Raw genomic sequence first — 20,916 nt, 5'->3', positions numbered from 1 at the left:
CACTCGCTCACATCCCACCCTGTTAACAAACTGTAATGAAGCAATACAAATGCTTTGCCGCTCAGTTTGAACATTTCAAAATGTCATTTGAGAGGCCACAGCCAGCGAGCTGCACGGCCCAAAGGCTCGGGAGGGGCAGAGCAGCGGTGAGAGCACAGCAACAGCAGGAGAAGGTGTGTGTGGGGGAAACCGGGGAACCTCAACTACGAAAACAAACTCCAAGGTAACCAAGAAGTAACTTGCTTATCATTAAACACCCCTCCTCTCCCCACCCCAACAAATATACTCGCGCTCTTCTCCAAATCATCCCCTTTTCTGAAGAAGGGCAGAAATTTGAAGTTTGTACGCATACACCTTTGAAAAAAAGAGACGTACACTTCAGTGTTTACAATGCATTTGATAGGACAACCACTTTATTACAAAGAACAAACAATGCTTCAAAATAAGACTGATCAACTTGAATTGTACAAAATGTCAGTTTCCTTGTAGAGGTCATTAAGTAACAGGCTGTAAGACTAAGTTCACGTCAAATTCGCTATCCTGAAATATCAGATAACAACAGTAATACTTATTATATCTTCAGAGATTATGGCATGATCGTGTGCTCTACTCCAAACTACATTCAAAAGATATTGCTATCATTACTTTGAAAACACAAAGTGTAGGTTATTGTTCACTTCATTTTCATTTTCACAAGAACATTCTTCAGGTGAAGCTGCAGGAGCGCCTGCCGTAACCGGCACGACCCGCCTATACTCACGCAGTCACAACTTCCCTCAGGAGTTTAGTAAACCTAGACATTTCTACAATATGGATACTGTCACCTGATAGGCTTCAGCTTCTGTTACATGTCCTTCAGTGATATATGAGATCAATGGATAACACAGATTCCCGAAGAGCCAATGTCAACAGTCTTCCAAACGAGTTCAAAATCAAACAATCAATAGTTGTCTGGTATCTAGTTGATAGGCAAAGAGGTGGGATTTAGACGTTATGAACACAGTTCTAAAAACAGACCACAAAGTGTATTTTACAGCATGTACCACAATTTCATTTTAAGTAAAACCGTGAGGAACTGAAGATTTGCATATGATCACTATTCAACATCACCCAGCTTGGACAAGGAAGAGAAAGTGACATCTTATGTCAAGTCAGCTGAAGAAAGCACACTTACAAGGAAATTATACTTTCATTGAAAACGCCACAGTTTTACCCTTTGGTAGTTGTGACATACCCACTGAAAAAGAAATTGTGCAAAGCATGTGAAACCAAGTGCAAAAAAACTCCACCCAGACATACCCAACAGACTTTATTCTTAAATAACAACTCTACAATCACAGCTATCAATCAACAAAATCAAAGCCACAAGTGTTTTCTCTAAAGGCTTCTTTCACAGTACTAATAAGAAAAACCGAGTTCTATTCTTCTAGTTAACCGCTCGCGTGTACGGCGCGTTAGTTATCAGACAGTATCGGCAGTGAGATCATACCTGATGAAATGGACCGTTGTAACACAAATATTTTAAAGCCAGTTAACTTCAGGAAGAGTCCTATACATTCATACTATAAACACCGTTTAAAGTGAATCTGGGATATCTGTCATTGTCATAAACACAGGATTTTCCTCTGGAGTCAAACCACACGTGTCACTCCTGCGCCGCAATTAACACTATTGCTGCGATTTATGGTCCCCAGCACTTTTTATATGCTATTATAGCATGTGATGTGTTGCGATAATTAAGGCTGCATCAGCACTTCCCATTACAACCCTGATTTTCAGGGTACCTAAAACTTGGCTATTAAATCTGCTCCGGAATACTTGAGCTGTTAGATCTCTAATGTTTTAGTGATACTTCTTCCCACCAAACCAGGCACATCATTTCTTTTAGTTTATATATTTACAAACGCTCTTAAGACAAATTTAACTGGCAGAGGCAAGAAATTCTACCTTGATGTACAGTCTTTTGGCATTCGGGGCAAAATTAAAGTGCAAAGTATAAACTTCATTGCACAGTAAATAATTTAGATTTCCTTTTAAAATAAATCTTATTTAGGTGCCTCAATCTATTCACCTAGTGACCTTGTCCAACTCAGCCATTTTCCTCTACACTTTGGTAAACATAGGTTTATATATAGATACATAAATAGCATTTAAACTGTTTACCTTTCTTTCACTACCGTGAACAAATTTTTTCTTTTAGCGTAGGAACGGATCAACCTATTCCTAGAAGTAATGCTTGTTGAATTTATCAGCTAGCTAGTTAATGTAAAAATGATGCATAGTAAAAGGGAGATACTGAACTTGATTGGTAGAATATACTGGTAAAGCAAACAAGCACTTAAGAAGATTAACTGGAATAAATATGTCAAAAGTTGCCTTATAATATGTGCAAAATTGCTTACCATGTATCCTAAACTTTGGTTAAAAGTTTCAGATTGAAGTTTTACAGAAACATTATGGAAGCAACACAAGTGATTACAAACACAGGAATGAGGTAAGTTATTATTAGTGCAAAAAGCAAGCATATGCTAAAAGCAAAGCATATGGATTTTTTAAAAAAAAAAAAAAAAAAAAAAAGAGAATGAATCTCATGGAAGTTTTCATACAAGACCAAAAAGGTCTCTTGTAAACATTGGTATTTACAAGTTTAAGATTTGTACAACTACAAAAGGACAATTCTAAATATTAGTAGTGCATTTACAATGAATTTACTTTTTTTTTTTTTTGTAATAAGAGAAATGACTAAGTTTATCTTTTTCCTTTTAAATCTTCAGGGGATATCTTTCAAGATTAAGATATTTGTTACAAATAGTAGAAAAATCATTTCTTTACAAAAAAGTATATATTAAAATATTTATACATTTTAAGTTACTATATAATAACTGGAAGTTTTTGCCTCATACTCAGGCACTACAATGAAGAATGCGGTATAAGGAACTGAAACCAAACAGAATTTGCTCATATACCAAATCTTACCAATTATCTATGAGAGATCTGTAGCGGTCGTGGCAACCCTACCTCAAATACTACTGCATGGACCAATTCTTTCTTTATTTTTAGTTTGATACTTTGTATATTTTTTACCTTTTACCTATCACTACCAAAAAGAGCTACTGGATAGAGTATGGTCCTCCACCCCACCGTCTTCGATATAGTTTCTATATGGTACTCATACCTGAGCAAGGCTGTGTAACGCTGATGTTTCAAACGTAAAAAAGGTTATATATTTTTAAGATAAAAACAATGCAAAAATAAAATATTTGTAGCATTTACAAATCGTACAAGAGTTACATTAAACACTACATTCGAAACTTGAGATTTATTATGTCGCTTCTACTTTGAGCTTGATGTTTTCAGATCTGCAAAAATAAAGGAGACATTGTTAAACATTTCATAATTTCACATCGCGTACGTGGTCAAACACTTTCAAACAACTACCATTTCAGAGCTCTAGGACACAGACCATGGTCAAAACCGTTGCTAATTGAAGGGTTAAAACAGCATCGGAATGCTAAACAGGACGGAAGACAACTTCTTCACTGTCGCTCTCCATCTTAGGAGGGCACATGTTAAAAATCAAGCAGTGGGTCTATTCAACAGCTTGCTTTTCAGTCACACCCTGTGGATCACAGCCCACAAACTGAGGTCAGCTAAACCCATACAACAGCTCGTTGCTCCCCGAGGCAGTGGGGACGCTCCCCTCACTCTGCTGTTCCTGACCTTCCCCTGAGCTCACAGGACCTCTTGCTGAGTAAAGCCAGCTCCCAGCTAGCAGAAAGCTAAGCCGGAAAGGAGGAGGACTGGGATGAGAGGAGAAGCCAGCAAAACTTCTTGTTCTGAGCCTCTGGGCTGGCTGACTTAAAAGGTGAGCCAGAACTGATCAGGCTGAAAACTTATCTTTATTTTCAGAGGATCCATTCCCATCCCCAACTCATCATGAATCTGTACAAATTCAAGCGCAGGGATAAGATGACAAAACCTCTTCTGGCTGTAACACAGACTTTAAAGTGTATACATCACAAAAATGCACCTTACATCACCTTATGAGAAATTGTTCTGATAAGGAGGGGGAAAAGATTGAAAAAAACCTGATTACACCCATGCATGTAACTGGGTTACTTATTACAATGAAAAACTTTTGAGCTGAAGTTAAGCCCAGGTAATTCAGAAGCTTACTAAGCTTTTATTATTTGAGGGACTGCATAAGACTCAATAAGCAACATTTCAGTACTTCCTTGTCTTTGCTTGGGAGCAAATATAAAACATTTTTTAAAATGTTATGCCAAATTCACCACTAAATTTTCTTAAAACTTCTGTAAGGAACAAAATGACATTTCAAGAACTTCACATGCCATGCACTGCTGAGAGAAGTGTTGGTTCTAGAGACTCAACACACCGTTTCCTCCTCCACAGCTACAGCCCACTGAAATGCTGCAACTGACACTGACTTTACCTTGAAGCCATCGAACTTGCGTGGCTGGTCCATATCCTCTCTCATTCTTTGCAGAAATTCTGAACACTATTGCAGGTCGGGAAGTGTAATCAACATGAGCATTTGAAAGCTGGGCAGCAGTCACTATACACGATGTTTTCAGACCACAGTATATTCTCATAAATACAAGCTGACTTGGATTTTCCTGTAACTGTGTGGAACGGATTGCTAAGTAGGCAGAATATTCTAAAATATTTCCAGAGGGTGAAGCAGGAGGCTCCCAAGAAAGATGAATACAGTCTACACTCTGAAGAAAAAGGGAGAAAATCTGATAGTATGTAGGTAACCATTAGACACTCCAAAATATGTATATTAAAAAACATAAAAACACAAAAAAACCCCTCTAAAGATCATATGAAAATTCTAACCTAACATCATCACTCTTCGGAGGTAAAGACGTGCCTTTTGACTTTTTTTCTTTTTAAAAGCATGGTAAACCCTTACAGGCTCAAGGATGCAGAAAGAGAAAATCGTGGGGAAACTATCAGATGATTAAGACATGTATCTGGTAACGCGATCATTAAGGCTTAAAATAATTCTTTGTAGCAAATTTCTTAAAGAATATTACATTGAGCAGAATTAACCAATTAAGCATTTGACACTATTTTACATGACAACTTTAATTTGGGAAAAAAACCCAAGAGCAAACCAACTAAAATAAAAGAGTTCTGACGTTAAGCTTGTGACCAGACTTTTACACGTCAGAACTAGAATTAGCTATATTCCTTACCTTGGTAATTTTGACTGTTGAAGGAGCTCCAGGAAAACCCGGAATGCAAGTCTTGAATTCACTGACTTTACTGAAAGGCCCAACACCACAGCCATTAATTGCAGCAACTCTGAACCTGTACACTGTGCCTGGAAAAAGATCCTGTTTCTTAAGTAATCTGTAGTCTGGTACATCCGCACTTTCCATCTGAAAATAAAGCAGCGTTTGTGTTAATTTTTAGAATATTGTGAACACAGCCTAAAAAAATTAAGGTGGGTAGCGATAAACTGAGATTAATAAGTTTAACTGAAACTGAAAAGCCATCTAACACTTTTGTACTCAAATCAGAATTACAAAAGGTTCTGACCGAGGCACCAGCTCACCTCAAAACAGCTGATCTAAGAAGCAATATGAGACTACGTCTCTAACCACAGCCCCCACCCCGTTTTTCAGTCATTTAAATTGAACTGCACCTCTTGGTCATTTTTACTCAGGAAAGTAAAAGCAAAATAGCACTTCCAACTGCATAGCTGATGCTTTAATTAGTGTACATTTCTGCCCTAAAAAAATATTTTTCCTTCAAAACCAGTTATTGCTAGAGTTAGGGGTTGCAGTTTGATGCATAGGTGATCAAAATGTTTTCAGAGAATAGCACTGTGAGGGAGTAACAACTGAAACATCATGTGCTACTGTACTTCCATGTTTAAAATATTCATTGATGCATCCTTGAAACTTCCAACGGAACTATTTTCCTTCTGAATAATATATAAGAAATCACAATCAATGTAAATACTGTAAAATTAGCCACGCTCTTTAAAACTAAAATGTGCAAGATTTATAGTGAAGTGCTTTCATTGAAAGCACTCTGTTCTTTTGTTTTTGCCTCAAGAAAACATATACCCATCATTTCTATTAATTTGCTAGGACGTCATTAATTTACACTTTCACCATCAAAACTGCAACATTTTTGCAAGTTTCACACATACAGCATTTTCATACATAATCTTACATGTGTCACAACATTAAGTTAGCGAAAACTACTACAAAACCCACTACAGTTCCATATCTAGTCTTTTTAAAAAGTATACTAATAAGATACAGGCTAGGCTGTTCACGATTTGTAAGTACAGATTCTGGGAAGAGAGAAGACACTTCGATCGAAACATTTCAATGCTGTACTGAAATAACATATCAGAAGTCAGCATTCTTTTATTTTGTAAGAATTTTTACTGGTTTGAAAGTTCACTAAGTTTAAAATTCTTTCCTAAGGCTAGAAATAGAAATACAGAAAGAATTAGCAACAGCACTGTAAGACATTCCATATTATCATACAAGAACAACAAAAGAAAATTAGTCTGGTTCAGGAAATAGTAAAAAGAGGTGAGCAAAATACAGAAGGAACTGCATGGTCACAAAATACAAAACTCCTATAAGCACCAGATACTGCTGCAGCATCAGAAAATCCCATGTTTTGTTGTCACCCATATTAACAACAGGTTCCAAAATACGTATGTACAAGTATGTCAGAGCAGAATTAGCAGCTACCTTATTAGAGACGCTCAGCGTTTCCTCTGGCAGCAAGTAAAACTGGCTCACCACAGCGCTGTTGTTCTTAAAAATTCCAACATCATACCACTGCCGGTCTCGTGTTTTCACTGGTGCCGTTTGTCTTTGTGGAGTTTTCTAGTGTTTGAAGAACATGTTATGTAGACTACCCATACTTCAATGTAATGCAAAAAAAAAAAAATGTTAAGACCCTAGTACACATAAAAGAACCCCCTTTCATACCAGTGTTACTTTCTTATACTTCCAAGGAGTATCAATGTATTATTAAACGCTGTTGAAAACCAACTGGTCCTTATACATTGATTTAGGCAAAATTTATCTTTTTTCAAAAAAAAAAAACAAACAAGCAAACAAAAAAAAAAACCCCAAAACCCCCAACCAAACAAAAAAAACCAACCCAACCAAACAAAAAAAACCCCAAACCAGCTGGGATGTCACCTCTGACATTCTAGTTTAAACAGGGAGGGGAAGAAGTTTAAAGCTGTAGAACTAGGTGTCTGTAGCAGCATGTAGTTGTGAGTTCATTTCACTCAGACGTCAAGAAGTTTCACAACAGGGTCCAACACCAGTACCTCTACCTGGGATTCAGCTATACCTCAGCCCCAAACATATTCTCTTTCAAGCTGCTGCTGAACTCGCTTAGAGCTGAGAACAGGGCCTCCGCTGTGGCATGGGGCGATGGTGGTGGAGGGCATGGGAACTGCTCCTGACTGACCCAGAAAGACAAACCGTCTTTCTTGCTTGCCTCCAGGCACCAGGGAGGGCACTTGCATGGTCAGCACGCCCAGCACAGACAGGCCGTGGTCCTGCCAGCATGGAAAAGGGGCAGGAGTGGCAGCTGCTATTGGCAAAAGCACCCCAACCCTTCAGCAGCAGCTGCTTCTTCCCATCCTCAGCTCCTCCCTGTTGGTGGCAACAGTGGCACCTTGGTTTTATGTATTAAGTTGTAAGCAGGTGAAATAGGAAGCATTTACTTTTTCAGGCAGTATTTACAGCTTGCATAGCCAGTCCCCATCTCCTCTAGGGAAAAACATCAAGATGTCAGTTTAGTTATGTTTCAAACCTATAGATCAGCAGCTAACACTAGTCTGATGTAATACATACTTCATTTTAAATTCAGTTGTGCATACAGAAAAACACTTCACATTTGCACATCATGCAGCAGAGAGACCATTCCACTGTGCCAGTCAATAAAAATGATTCAACAGTTGAAGCACATACTTGGATCTCCTCCCAACTACACAACTGCTACTTAGGCTCAAATCAAACCCACACAATGCAATTAGTTTTACAACAGAAACGTTTACCCCTGTATTATGCACTTCAAGCCCTAAATATACATTGCTTTTCTTTCAGAGACATAATTAACGGAAAACAGAAGAGCCCTTGCAACTTATCCACAGAACAATACAGCAATTTGATTACACTTTTTCAGACTTACAGAGGAGTGTGAATCATTTGTCTGTCCGGTATTGACCCTTGTCGAAGGCATGATATAAGCAGTTTCAGCAGCTAGAAACAAAAAGTTATATTTTAAAAGCTTAAGTGATACAAAAAATTTAAACAAAAAGTCCACAGAATATGAAAGTTGACCTCAATAGCCATTTACAAGTATTTGTTGCAAAAGTATGTCTCGGACTTCTTTTGCATGCAGTTCTATTTATAACATGAACAACTAATTTCAGCTTGTGTCATATTCACAGAACAACTGTAAGAGCCTGGCATTGCAGGCTGCTACAGATAATACAGATGGAAGGCAGGACTTAAAAAATCCTAAAAAGTGACAGAATTACAAAGTCAGTATGAAATATTTGTGAACAAATAATCTAAATACCAGATTGAGGCACATACTGATGACATTATATGAATAGTCTAAGCATGAAATCTTAATTTGAATGCATTGTTTCTGACATTAATAGAGTCTGAAGTCTGAACATGAGCAGTTAATCTTTAAACAATCCTAACAAATGGGAAAAGAACATTTATTGCATTTTAAATGGAATCTTGGAAAAAAAAAAAAGATAAATTAACGCACATAAACACTAAGCACATGAGCAACGCAAGGGAGTATTAGTATCCTATCTTGTGTTTCTGCATTTTTCTTTCAAAATACAATACTGTTTGGTAAGAAAAATAACTACTCAAGCAGTGTCACAACAGGACTACAGTTCTTTAGCTAACACTCAAAACAATAGCAAGCACAGCCTGATGATATTCACAAAAACCAAAACTTGAAAAACTGGCAATATGTTTGGCTTCTGCGTTGCTGCTTATTTCAGCTATTTCAAGCAGACTGAAGAGGTCACCACATCTGACTAGCGGTAGGCTAGCCACATGAACTGGCCATAACGGTTACAGAAGTCGACTGTTTAAAATCAAAACCATCTAAGGTTACTATTTGTAGTCTTTTGCTGACTAAATAGACAATCACTGAATGAAAGCAAATGCACTATGGACACCAAAACTGGCTGCCACTGCTGTTTGGAAAATGGACTTCTGCATAAATGAAGATTTAAAGGACTTTTCACTTACAGGAAACAAAGTGGTTTACAAACGTATAAAAGAAATATCCCGATTTTAAAAGATGCTTAAATCATAGCAGAGATCATCCAGGCTGCCCAAGGTCCTCAATGCCCAAAGCCCTATCTCAATCCCAGGTCCTACTCAAGATGGGAATTCCCACCACACTAGAGGAACTCTGATGGCCTTAGATATATATGGCTCAAAATACAGTATGTGAAACACATTTCAAACCTTCAGCTTTTGAATTGAATGTTGTTAGTGAAGTTTCATCTTTAACAACTGCCCCATTTGTACTTGATGATTCAGTTTTAACAGCCTGCTGGGTTACCATAGTTTGTGTGCTGGAGACAGTACTGGATACAGAAGCATCAGGATTTACAGTTCGTTTGTCCAAGTCATGTAATTCACCTACATTTGCTGAAGTCTGAGAACCTTAAAAAAAGAAAATATTAACCAGAATTCAATATTGATAACACCTGACAAATCTCAGCTTGATATAATGGCTTTAGTTTCATATAACTAAACCAGAGTTTAGCTCAGATTTAGGTTAGAATCAATCTGATTGTACTAATTGCTAACGCTTTCTTTAGGTATACAACTTAACAGTCTATCTGCATAGTCATAAATAGATATATGTAAATGGTTACGTTAAAACAGCGATTTCATTTGTTTTATGCTTGCTATTCTATATCCATTTGGTTACAAAAAAGATTCATTTGGAAAAAAATCCTAATATAAAGTATCTACACAAATCAGTATCAGATTTATAACAATCCACTTAAGATTAACCACTGTGGAAGTCTGTTTCTCACTTAGCACTGAGATCCAACGTTTCCACACAATATTTAAATTACACTGTGAAGAAAATGAAAATCCAACAACCTATAAATGACATGAAAGTCAAATATAAACAGATAGGTGATTGAGCCCGGATTCACCACACCGAACTTAAGGCACTTCAGTGAAATGCCTAAATCAGTGCCCAGACATCTGTTTCGTCTACAGTCAGAAAGAAATACGCTCCTCTCTGTTACCTAAAATTTTACATCGACTACTAGATTTTCACTTTTAACAGACAGAAGTAATGTCAAAGAAAGCCTGGCGTTACTATCACCTTAATGTTGTAAAACGAATCTGGTCCTGTCAGTTGTTCTTTCACATTAACAAGGGCTGTTTATGTTTAGAGACACATTTGCAACCATAATAATTAACATACTGAGAATTTCATGTCCCTTGCAACACTTCAAACAACTTCAGATTTCATTTTTCCGTATATCTTCTAAAAATATGTACTGTAATAAATAGCACAAGGTTGTTTTTAAACTGCAAAGGCCTCTAAATAATTTTAAATTGCAAGACAGAAATAATCTTTTATGTTTGAGGTTAATTTTAACTCTCGCTTTTTAATTATTTTTTATTCTATAGCATCTTACTTGAAGTACAAACAGGCAAAAGAGAAGGGGCATTTGATTCTTTGAATCCTGTAGCATCTGCATGGTTTTTCATAGCCTCCTGTGTAATCTTGTTTTCAGGTGCGGCAACCTTTTCCTTTCCCTCTACTTTTAATGAGTTGGATGAAAGGGAAACTTGGACCTAACCAAAACAATAAATTTGTTAATGTTTAACTGCAAAGCTCAGAAATTTCAATTGCAAACACGGCATGAAAAAGCTCGCTCGAAAACAACAAAAATCCTCCAACAAATCCCCCTAGCACTTTAAATCAAAACAAGAAACCAACCTCACAATCCACCTTATTTTAGCCATTATAAAACAAAGACACAGACTCTAAGTTGACTTGGAAGTGTCCCTGACACATATTAATTCTACCCGAGATGAGCTCACATTCTTATGTTATTACCTCAAAGTTCATTGACGCATACATTTAGTCTATTGGGGGACTTGAGGGGATAGGAAAAATCACCATTACGGAGGTTTTCAACCCAAGATATTTCTACTGTTAGTAAAATTCACAGTACTCCTACATGTGTTTTCTGCAAGAATATACTGTGGATCCCATACAGACCTGAAGCCTTACACTATTAAGAAAAGGTCTAAATTTCTAAAAGTGTGATCCTTTAACCAGAGTTTTTCTTTCCTCTTTCTTTTAAATTGGCAAAAGTGGAACACGTACAACTATACAACCAGACTAGACAAAAACTGGGTTTATACAGTAATAGGAACCTACAAATAAGCAGACTAGCATAAAAACACTAACAAAGAAGAAATATGCCTTATCCTTTTTGCCTCCCACGTATTAATGTGCTAACATTAATTTCACCAACATTTTGAGGATGAATAGCATTTCTACTGGTATCAGGCTCCCAGGTAACATTCTGACATTCTGGAAGTCAATACAGTTGCAGTTTCCTTTCTGCATTACCAGGAAGAAGACTTTAAAGACACTACTACTTCAGCAGGTGTGGATTTTCTTTTTTCTTTCTTTTGATGTGGGTTTTTTTCTAAGGCCTAAAAAGTATGCAGGGACTTTTAAAACTGAGAAAGTGTTTTGGCAGTTCCCTCACTTCACACACTACTTTGTCACTTAGGCGTTTTTCCGTTTACACTTACGTTATTAGGAATGACATTATTTGTTTGGCTGGGATGATCCACCTTCACTTCTGGATAAGGGACACTAGGCAATGATTGTGGACTGTGATGTAGAGAAGAGCCACCTTTTAGGTAAACAAAAGCAAATTCCAATCAGTTACATAAAACTTAGTATTATGTTGGTTGAAATCTATTCCAGCAAGCAAGCAAAAGTCAGATAAAATCCCTTCCTCGCTGTTTCCTTTCTGAAGTCGTGCCCAGCACTGTACAAATACCTTCATATTCAGATAGCTGGCCAAAAGTGACAGAGACAAGTTAAAACTGAGTTTTCCATAATTATGATGCACACATTTTGTGAATAACCAAGGGCATAGGGTCTCTCTCTCATGATTATTTTGTTTTAAAAAAACCACCAAACTCATAATAAATTACTTATGGAATCCTCTACCTTTGCATAAACGTAAGTGTAATGTGATCTGACTACTACCTTGTGAACTCAGCACTGATGTCTCAGGGACCCCAGTACCAGGTATTCCAGCCACTGATGGCACTGGTGAGTCAGCATGTAATTGAAGAAGATATCCTTCAACTGTAGGTACTTCATCCCATTTCACTTGAAAAGAGTTGGTTGTAGCTCTAATCAGCTGTACCTGTGATGGTGCTGGAGGTTTCTCTACAAGAAACCAATAAAACATACATGGCATGTTTGAAATCGCCCTCCTTTATCAGTTCAAGAATCATTTATATTATGTAAACAACATCAATAGCTCCTTTTTCAGCTATGCACAATATATACCAGATTCAACAAGAAACAGTTGTCAAAGGTGGCAAGTCATGTCAGAGAATTATGAAGTGTCATTCTAGAGTGTTCAAAAATGTGGAAGTTTTGATGCTTTCTTTGTTTTTTAATGGATATCCTGGCTGCCAGTAAGTCTTTGGGTTGTATATACATCATTATGGGGATTACAGAGATAAGAGATCTTCCTTTCCTAAAAGGCTGCATGCAGCTCTTTGGCTCCTAAAGCTTTACGTATTCCTGGAAAGAGTTCACAGGAGACTGTGCTGCCTTTTTGCTTGCTCTCTGTAGCTAAAGTGAGCCTTCCCTCACACCACTTCTGCAGACGCTGAAGCCTAGGCACGATTCAAAGCCAATAACCTGCTCCTCTCACTTGCCTTGATACCTGACTAGGCTGCACTCTCAAGCACATCCCTCCCTTGCTACTCTTTTTTTTGTCTTCTGACCTTCCTGAAGGGGGGGGGGGACGACACCAAACAAACAAAAAAGAAAACACAATGTCCTCCTAAATGTTTCTAATTGTTTCACAATCTGCAGTAACCATTCTCACATTTCTGCCTGAGCAGGCAAGAACTGCCTCCCAAAAGTACTATTCTAGTTCCCTCTCTCCCAATACCATCTCAGTGTCCTGCACCAAGCCAGCTACTAATGAGTGATTGGCACTCTGGAATTCCCTTCGGCCGCAGGAACAATTTGGTCTTTTCTCATATTCGACAGCATCTTTTTGCAGTCCAAGAGATGAGGAAGCAGCAGCAGCAATGATCCCAAGAGAAGGGGTTTGGTAAAAAAGAGTAAGGAGCAGCAGAACAGATCACTAAGAAGCGAGGCCAGGAGCCCTGAGTTTAGGTAAAACACCCTTTAGCACCTTGTATCTATTGACTATGGCATGCAATGCAGAATCTAGCCACAAAGTTCTTTCAGAGGCTTTAAAAAAGCCTTCCTAATTTTTTCCGTTTAACTTATAAGCTTTAAAATGTAAATAAGCTTTGAGTTTGCTATAGCTTTAGAAGTTCTGATCACCAACAATGCCAGCTTCTCATATGTTAATAAAATATGGAACATAGTACAGGTCTCTTATTTCTGACTCACCAGTATCAAGGTACCAAAGATCTTTGCAGCAAACTTGATTGTTCCAAGCTTTTCTGTAACCATCTCTACCACTCCAGATATACAGACGAGTGCCAACGGCTACAGCACAGTGTCCTGCTCTTGGCCCTGGTAACAAGTTACTTTTGTCCTCCTGGCAATCTGAGATCAGACCTATCCATTCTGTGGTATCTAGTAAACGAAACTCAAAAAATTTAGTTTCTAGATTTTTTCCAAAACAAGCAATACAGATGTTAATACACTTAACTGCTCAGAGAAAATGAAAATAAATCACCTCTGGCTTTATAGACAATTGCATTTAAATTTGCAATATTACAAAGAGAAGGTAGCCTACCAGTTAGTTTGCAAGATATGATCAATTATTACAGGATGATTTTTCTGACCTCTGGTTGTTTCTCTCAGGCAAATACAAGATTCAGGGATAGTACTGTCACATTTAGAAAAAAACTAATTTCAGGATCTGTCTCTTGTGTTCTATTATAAATGAAGAAGGAGTATCTATATTACTTATCTTTAAATTGTATGGACAAAGATTTGAATCAGCAAACTTGCTGCATGTTCAAAGAAAAGTAGTAATAATTAAAAAAATTACTTAAGATGTAAAAAACTGGCCTCTTCTTTAGTCAGCTAGGATTACAGCTGTGTATCCTGCAACTTTTCTCAGGGTCTTCAAAATAATTATTCTACTCTGTTAGGAAAGTATTAATTCAAAATGCCCACTCCCATAAAGGCAGAAACACTGACTGACCCAAATTAAGATAAGAAAATGAACCGGTACATTTCCATTCACCATCATGAGCAGAAATTTCACCTCCTGCTGACTGTGGAACCCATCCACCAAAAACATACATTCTGAAATACAGGAAAAGAAGGAAGAGGGAAAAAGAAAAGAAAAGCCGATTAACATCCAGATCTGCTGCATGTGCTCTCTCAAACTAGGACAAAACAGAAAATTTCCAGTGCTTTACAGTTCTGGTTTACAGCAGATTTTATTTGTGTCTAATCTCTTTAGAAAGTATCGTTGTAGTCATCTACCTTCTGAGATTTTTTAGTAAGTTAACTGATCAAAAAACCAAATCAAACAAAAAACCCCCCAAACTCCTCAAACAACTTCCCAGGAACAGAAGTTAATAATGTATCTTTTTACAAACCACCAAACTGCTAATACTCTCCAAAAATCATACATTTACACAGAATTTCTGCAACCCTGTACTTCAGACCTCTCAATAAACCGTTCTAAAATTAGAAAACTGGTATCTTAAGTCAGATAGCAAAATTTAAAAACTTAATGCAAGCTACAAACTAATTACATTTTATGTAAATAATAAAACCCTAACCTCTTACATCGTAAGATACAAAGCTTTCATACTTTTTTCCCTCCTTGTCTCTCTCTCCTCATGCCAGCTTGCAAACTGAGATAAAATGGACTGAAACCCATACTTAAAAGTCCGTTTTATCAGTGCTATCTGCCAAAACAAATCATACTGGCAAGAAGCAAAGTAGTGAGCAACGGACTGCAGAAAAACTGGGCCACAAAAATGTCGAATGGTTTTTTGCCTAGAACTAGTTCTAGTCTTTGGACAGCTTCTTTGCGTAGCTAGTTCATTGTGTCACAGACACAGAGGCACTCCAGTTGGCTCCCGCCAGAGGCAGCTCAGGTCCAGCTGAAACCGCCCCCGAATGCACAAAGGTACATTGAGAAGCCTGGAAAGCTGCTTGTGGGTTGGGCAGGTTGTCCTGCTGGATGGAAACACTGACAGTTTCATACCCTTAAATTAACAATGCTACTTTTTAATCTCCACTGAAGTAGGATAATAGAAGCAGGAAAGTACTCTACAGGGCTGATGGTTTACACTGAGCAGTAGTGGATAAGCATCATCATTCTCCTACTAGGTGTACCTTTCTAGAGTTGAGCTTTTAACAACAGACATACTTGTTTCCTATTACATTGGCCGTATGGAGACTGCGAGGAAGTGGTACTGTCCCTTTAGTTTCTGGTCTTGACCAGGTCATGGTTTCTAAAAGAAAAAGAATAAAAACTCTCAAGCAACTCATCACTGTGTATTTTACTACCTGGATTTTAGGAAGGAACATACCTCTAACATTCAACAAAACAAAATTTCACCTTTTTAAGATGACCTCTTTTAGAAAGAAGGCTCAAAAAAAGCACTTAAAGCTTCTTTATCATCATTTCCTGTGAATTTTAAAACTAATTGTTTATCAGTTTATCAAAAAGATATATTATGGCTTCATTATGGTTACTCAACTTGGTTATCATAGTGACAGTCTTCAAAGCACTCTAAGGAAACAATCTCACAGTGTTACCAAAATCAGTAAGGATAACATACACAAACAATGCTGCACTGATTTAATTCCAAAAATTACAAAAGGTTAACACTATGATGTGAGTCCCAATAATATCTGCACCACATCATTCCATTAATTATTACATACTGCCATTTTTCCTCTTAGCCAGTGAAGCCCCTGCCCTGACTTCTACTGGCAAATCAACTCACCTATGTCAAGTTCCCAGAGATCATTAAGCCGACAGCCACACATCCCTCCAAAAATATACATCTTTGGACTTCCCAAATCTTTTCTGCAGTATACGATGGCTGTGTGAGATTCTCGAGGAGATGGCAAGATCCCTTTGGTCACAGGAATACTCCAGCCGACAACTCCAGAACCATGTTGCAGCTCCAGTTCGTAGAAATCATTTAAATATCTAGGGTATTATTGACAAAGTATGAAAAATTCTCTTATAAGCAAGATTACAAGTGAGCTTCAAACCCTGACCACTTCAGAGTATTACAGACTTCTGTCTTGGAAGTGCATAGAATTTTAAAACCTCCAAACATTTGATGGCATTGTGTACAGTACCAAAACGAAATCGATTTAAAACAAAAAATTATAACTTGTTGCCTCTAAGGAAACATGCTTTCTTATCATACTTGTTACACTACATCACATGAAGGACACGTTCGAAACTGGTAAACAACATTCTTAGCAGAAATTACTACATATGGACAAACTTGGAATGAACTGCAAAGTTGTGAGAAATACATGGTGATGTGGGACATCAGAGGTGAATTTCTGCAACTCTAAGGCAACAAAGGTGAAAAGAAGTGGTTTCTTTTCTGATGTCTTCAGGCTGGCCAACAGACAATTAGTCATTTGTTGCTGAATCTATTGACAAGCTATTTTTAGATAACAGTCTTTGAATCTTGGCATTCACACCAGATACCTCTTCTTTACTGAGCTTAAAATTTATAGCCAGTTTATAGCTTGTGCATGGATATAAGTGCTTTGAACTGCATGTGAACGTGGATATAAAACTTCAGTGTTATAGCACTGTTCACTGCTAATAAAGGCAACTTCAGCTGTTACTTAAAAAAAAAAATCTCCAGATGAATTAATAACTGTTTTCCGCTGCATTATAGCGGAAACTTCCATTGTGAATTCCCTGATGACTCATGAGACTTTGCTGATTAAAGTAAATCCAACAAACAAGCCATTCTTAGAAACATCACCCAAAATACTAGGAAAAATACCAAAGTCTACTCAGGTTTCTCTTCAAAAGTGTTAGAGCTGTCAGTCAGTGTTACATATTGTGGCATTAGCAGAAGAAATATTTAAGCTTCTTAGCATGTAAGCCCTCCACTGCTCAAATAATCCGAATGTGAGTATTTGGTACACAGGACAGCCTCCCTAGAATGTTCCTCTTTAAAAATGAATTATTAGATATGACAACTTTGAAGACATTGAATTCAAACCAAATCAGCATACCTGGGAACATTATTATTTGAATCCTCACTTTCATTTGCCAGGCCACCAAACAAATAGCACTTGTTACCATATAAAGAAAAGCTGTGGCCAAGTCGAGGGCAAGGTGGTGATCCAGTAGAGGGAGCTTGAGCTTTTACTTTTTTCCAGAGCCATCGACTTGCCTTAAAGATGAGAAATATATATTCAGAAATATCTTAATTTATAGTAATTCATAGTCAATAGAATTCACTCAGATATTTTCTGAATTATTTTTAAGGGAATGCTGGGCTTTTCTTAGGATATGCATTAAAATGGACACATAACCTTCATAAAACATTAAATATTTTATACTTTATTTAGACTAGATGGAAGTCTCCTTATCAAAGCTATTTAGATTTTCTCCATCTTCAGAATCTATTTAAAGAGTTTATTCTTCCAGGAGCAGAGCAAAGCTCATTTAACTTTCCGCTGCAGTTGGCAATATAAAATGTGTTTGTTCATAGATAAATAAAGTAGTCCTCAGACTGAAACATCTTCATACATTTCCTACCTGTAACTCATATAAATCATTACTGTATCTTCCATATTCAACCATTCCTCCAAAGACTAGTATTCTGGTACCGTCACAAACAAATCCATGTGCTGCGCAGCCTGGAGGAATATCTCCCCTTACAGCAGGAAGAAACCACTGATTTGTAGCTATAGTTAAAAAAAAGGGGGAGAAAAAAAAAAAGGGGAGATATTTCAAATGCTGAGAAGTAAAGAGTATTTTTAAACACCTCTGCTTTCTAAAGAATTACCTTTTACCAGTAGATAACTGTGAATGGGCTGATCAAACAAATGTCACTTGATATATGAATGAGCACATGAGGTTGCTGTAACTAAGTCAGTTACCAAGGGCCACTCAGCAATTTAACAGAATTGCCAAAAAAAAAAAAGAGAGAGGCTAATGAGGAACAGAATCACAGAATGGCAGGGGTTGGAAGGGACCTCTGGAGGTCACCTCGTCCAACCCCCCCTGCTTGAGCAGGTACACCTAAAGCAGGGGGCACAGGACTGCGTCCAGGTGGGTTTTGAGTATTTCCAGAGAAGGAGAATCTCCAACCTCTCTGGGCAGCCTCTTCCACTGCTCTGTCACCCTCACAGTAATGAAGTTTTTCCCCATATTCCTGTGTTCCAACTTGTGCCCATTTGCCCCTTGTCCTGTCCTTGAGCACCTCTGAAAAGAGCCTGGCCCCATCCTCTTGACACCCACCCTTCAGATATTTATAAGCATTTACAAGATCTCCCCTCAGTCTTCTCTTCTTCAGGCTGAACAAACCCAGGTGTCTCAGCCTTTCCTCGTAAGAGAGATGCTCCAGTCCCCATCACCTTTGTAGCTCAAGTGCAGCTCCACACAAAAGAGAAAGCGGTGCTAACTCAGAGGGAGCTAGCCCCAGAAACAGAATTATTAGAGCTACAGCAGCATGGCAGTGTGCCGGGACTTAATAGCCCTACTGAAAAACTAATTACACTGTTCTGGGACCAACGCTAATATCAACAGAGCACTGCACTGATACATGGGAGAGGAGAGGCACTCAGGCAAGAAAGAGCAACTGAGACTGCCTGATCCAGCAGCAGCATATTGGTGTTTAAACTGTTCTGAAACTTAAGAATTACAGGAGATATTGTCTCCTTTCTCCTAAGCTTTTCTTCAGGAGCACGAAGAGGGACAGCGTGAAATTAGAAGCTTCCAGTGAATGTTGCTGCAGGGGATTCAAGATGCCCTTGCTGTGCGTGAGCTCCTTAGACGTTATCACGCTCATAGCAAGAGCAATGGCTGACATCCCAAACTCAGGTCACAACCCTGCATCTTAGCCCGCAGGAAATAAAATAAAATAAAACAAAAAGGTCAGTTTGGGCCAACAAACACCCATCTGGGAACTGGAACAACTGAGTCATGATCCTTTCGCTGCTGCAAAGGGTAAACACCTTTAGCAGAAAATCTGGGCAGAAAACTAAAAAAAGCAATGTTAAGACTCACTCAAAAGGCACCCATCAGAATCTCTGTTCTGAAAGATAGTATAACTGTACTATCTAAAAGTTTTCTTTAGATTACTCATCAAAACAGAAACGTTAAGAAATATAATTTTTTTTCCCCAAAAAATGTCATTGAGTACAGCAGATCTTTCAGCTACCATGGAAAAACTCTGCTTGGAAAACCTCTAACAGTAAGCATTTTCCTCTTAATAAACTCCAAAAACCTCCAAAACACATTTGTGCTCCCAGATTTTACCTCAAAAACACTCAGCAAAAATATCACCTTTTTTTTTTTTTTGGGGGGGGGGGGGAGGGCAGGATATCCTAAGAATAATTTTTGAATGATTCTTAAAAGTTGGCAAGTTAAAAGGCTAGTTAACATGCTCTGACTTCCATGCTTTTGGTGTGCTGCAGAAGCAGGCAGCGCTGGCTGACTGAGAAGCACGGATCAGCCACCTAACTCTCCCGTCTCAGCCCAAGCTTGAAATGGCACAGAAGTTTTCCAGCCTCATACAGCATCCCCTACAGCAACTATTTAGGCATCCGATATTTCACGAATAAAATCGTTCTTGGGCAGCTTCCTGTTTGGAAAGGCTCCCAATGCCAACACGGTCACTTTTCTAACCAAGATTTCTATTTCAGCGGGTTCAGGTTCTCGTGAGCCGCCACCAGAGGGAAGAAGCGGGGTCTGGACACTCGAGGGGGCTAATCCAGCCTGCAGCCATCCGGCCGAGACCTGCAAGGGGAGACTGCGCACCCCAGGACGAGGGGCTGGCAAAGCAGGAGAGGCGCGTAAGGAGATTTTCCAGGTTCCTCTTCCCCGGAAAAGAGCTTTAACCCCCCGACACCGGCCAGGGCGCAGCACAGCCCCGGGAAGAGCCCTCCATCAGGCTTATGCCCCCCCACCCAGTTTCGGCTTTTTAGCCGGGGGACAGCCCGCGGGCAGCCCCGGGACAGGGCAGGAGCCCCGCGATCCCCCTCGCCGTGAGGAGGCCGGGGCCACCGGCGGGTAGAGACGTGACAGCCCCGCACTGTGTGCCCGCCCCCCCGCCTCGCAGCCCCGGGCGCCCCCGCCCCGCCCCGCGCCGCGCCCCACCCCCGCCCGCGGCGGGCCGCGCCCGCCGCCCCGCCCCGCCCCGCGCACCCGTGTTGTAGACGTGCAGCTCATCGGCGATGCCCTCGTTGCCACCCCCGAAGATAATGACCAGCTCGCGGATGGCGACAGCACGATGCCCGTGGCGGGAGCGAGGCACCGGCCCCGTAAAGGAAGACACCCGTCTCCAGCTCAGTCCAGCGGCGGCCGCCGCCATCTTACCGCCACTCCCACAATGCACCGCGCGGCCGGGGCAGGCCGGCGGGGGAAGGGGCAGCGGCGGGGGCGCCGCCGCGGGT

The 20,916-nt window shown here is 39.3% G+C and overlaps 1 protein-coding gene across 2 annotated transcripts; it reads right to left on the bottom strand.

The window, feature by feature from the left end:
- Positions 1-384: 384 nt before the first annotated feature.
- On the bottom strand, positions 385-20,863 carry HCFC2 (host cell factor C2). Of its 2 annotated transcripts, XM_075075049.1 has the most exons (16): positions 20,669-20,863; positions 18,056-18,204; positions 17,527-17,687; positions 16,257-16,465; positions 15,674-15,758; positions 14,489-14,592; positions 13,723-13,911; positions 12,325-12,510; positions 11,859-11,962; positions 10,724-10,883; positions 9,522-9,722; positions 8,209-8,279; positions 6,747-6,884; positions 5,223-5,408; positions 4,454-4,739; positions 385-3,359 (listed from the first exon to the last, which is right to left on the bottom strand). In XM_075075049.1, exons 1-16 carry the CDS (start codon positions 20,832-20,834, stop codon positions 3,334-3,336), a joined length of 2,421 nt encoding a protein of 806 aa, XP_074931150.1. In that variant the 5' UTR covers positions 20,835-20,863; the 3' UTR covers positions 385-3,333. The 2 variants fall into 2 exon arrangements, with proteins under 2 accessions (XP_074931150.1, XP_074931142.1); XM_075075041.1 differs by having other exon boundaries at positions 385-4,739; positions 20,669-20,855.
- Positions 20,864-20,916: the final 53 nt, after the last annotated feature.

This window comes from Phalacrocorax aristotelis, chromosome 1, assembly GCF_949628215.1.
Source record: "Phalacrocorax aristotelis chromosome 1, bGulAri2.1, whole genome shotgun sequence".
In the NCBI taxonomy this organism is placed as follows: domain Eukaryota; kingdom Metazoa; phylum Chordata; class Aves; order Suliformes; family Phalacrocoracidae; genus Phalacrocorax; species Phalacrocorax aristotelis.
Note: the sequence above shows the minus strand (reverse complement) of the source record. Positions and strands in the feature narration are given on the sequence as shown.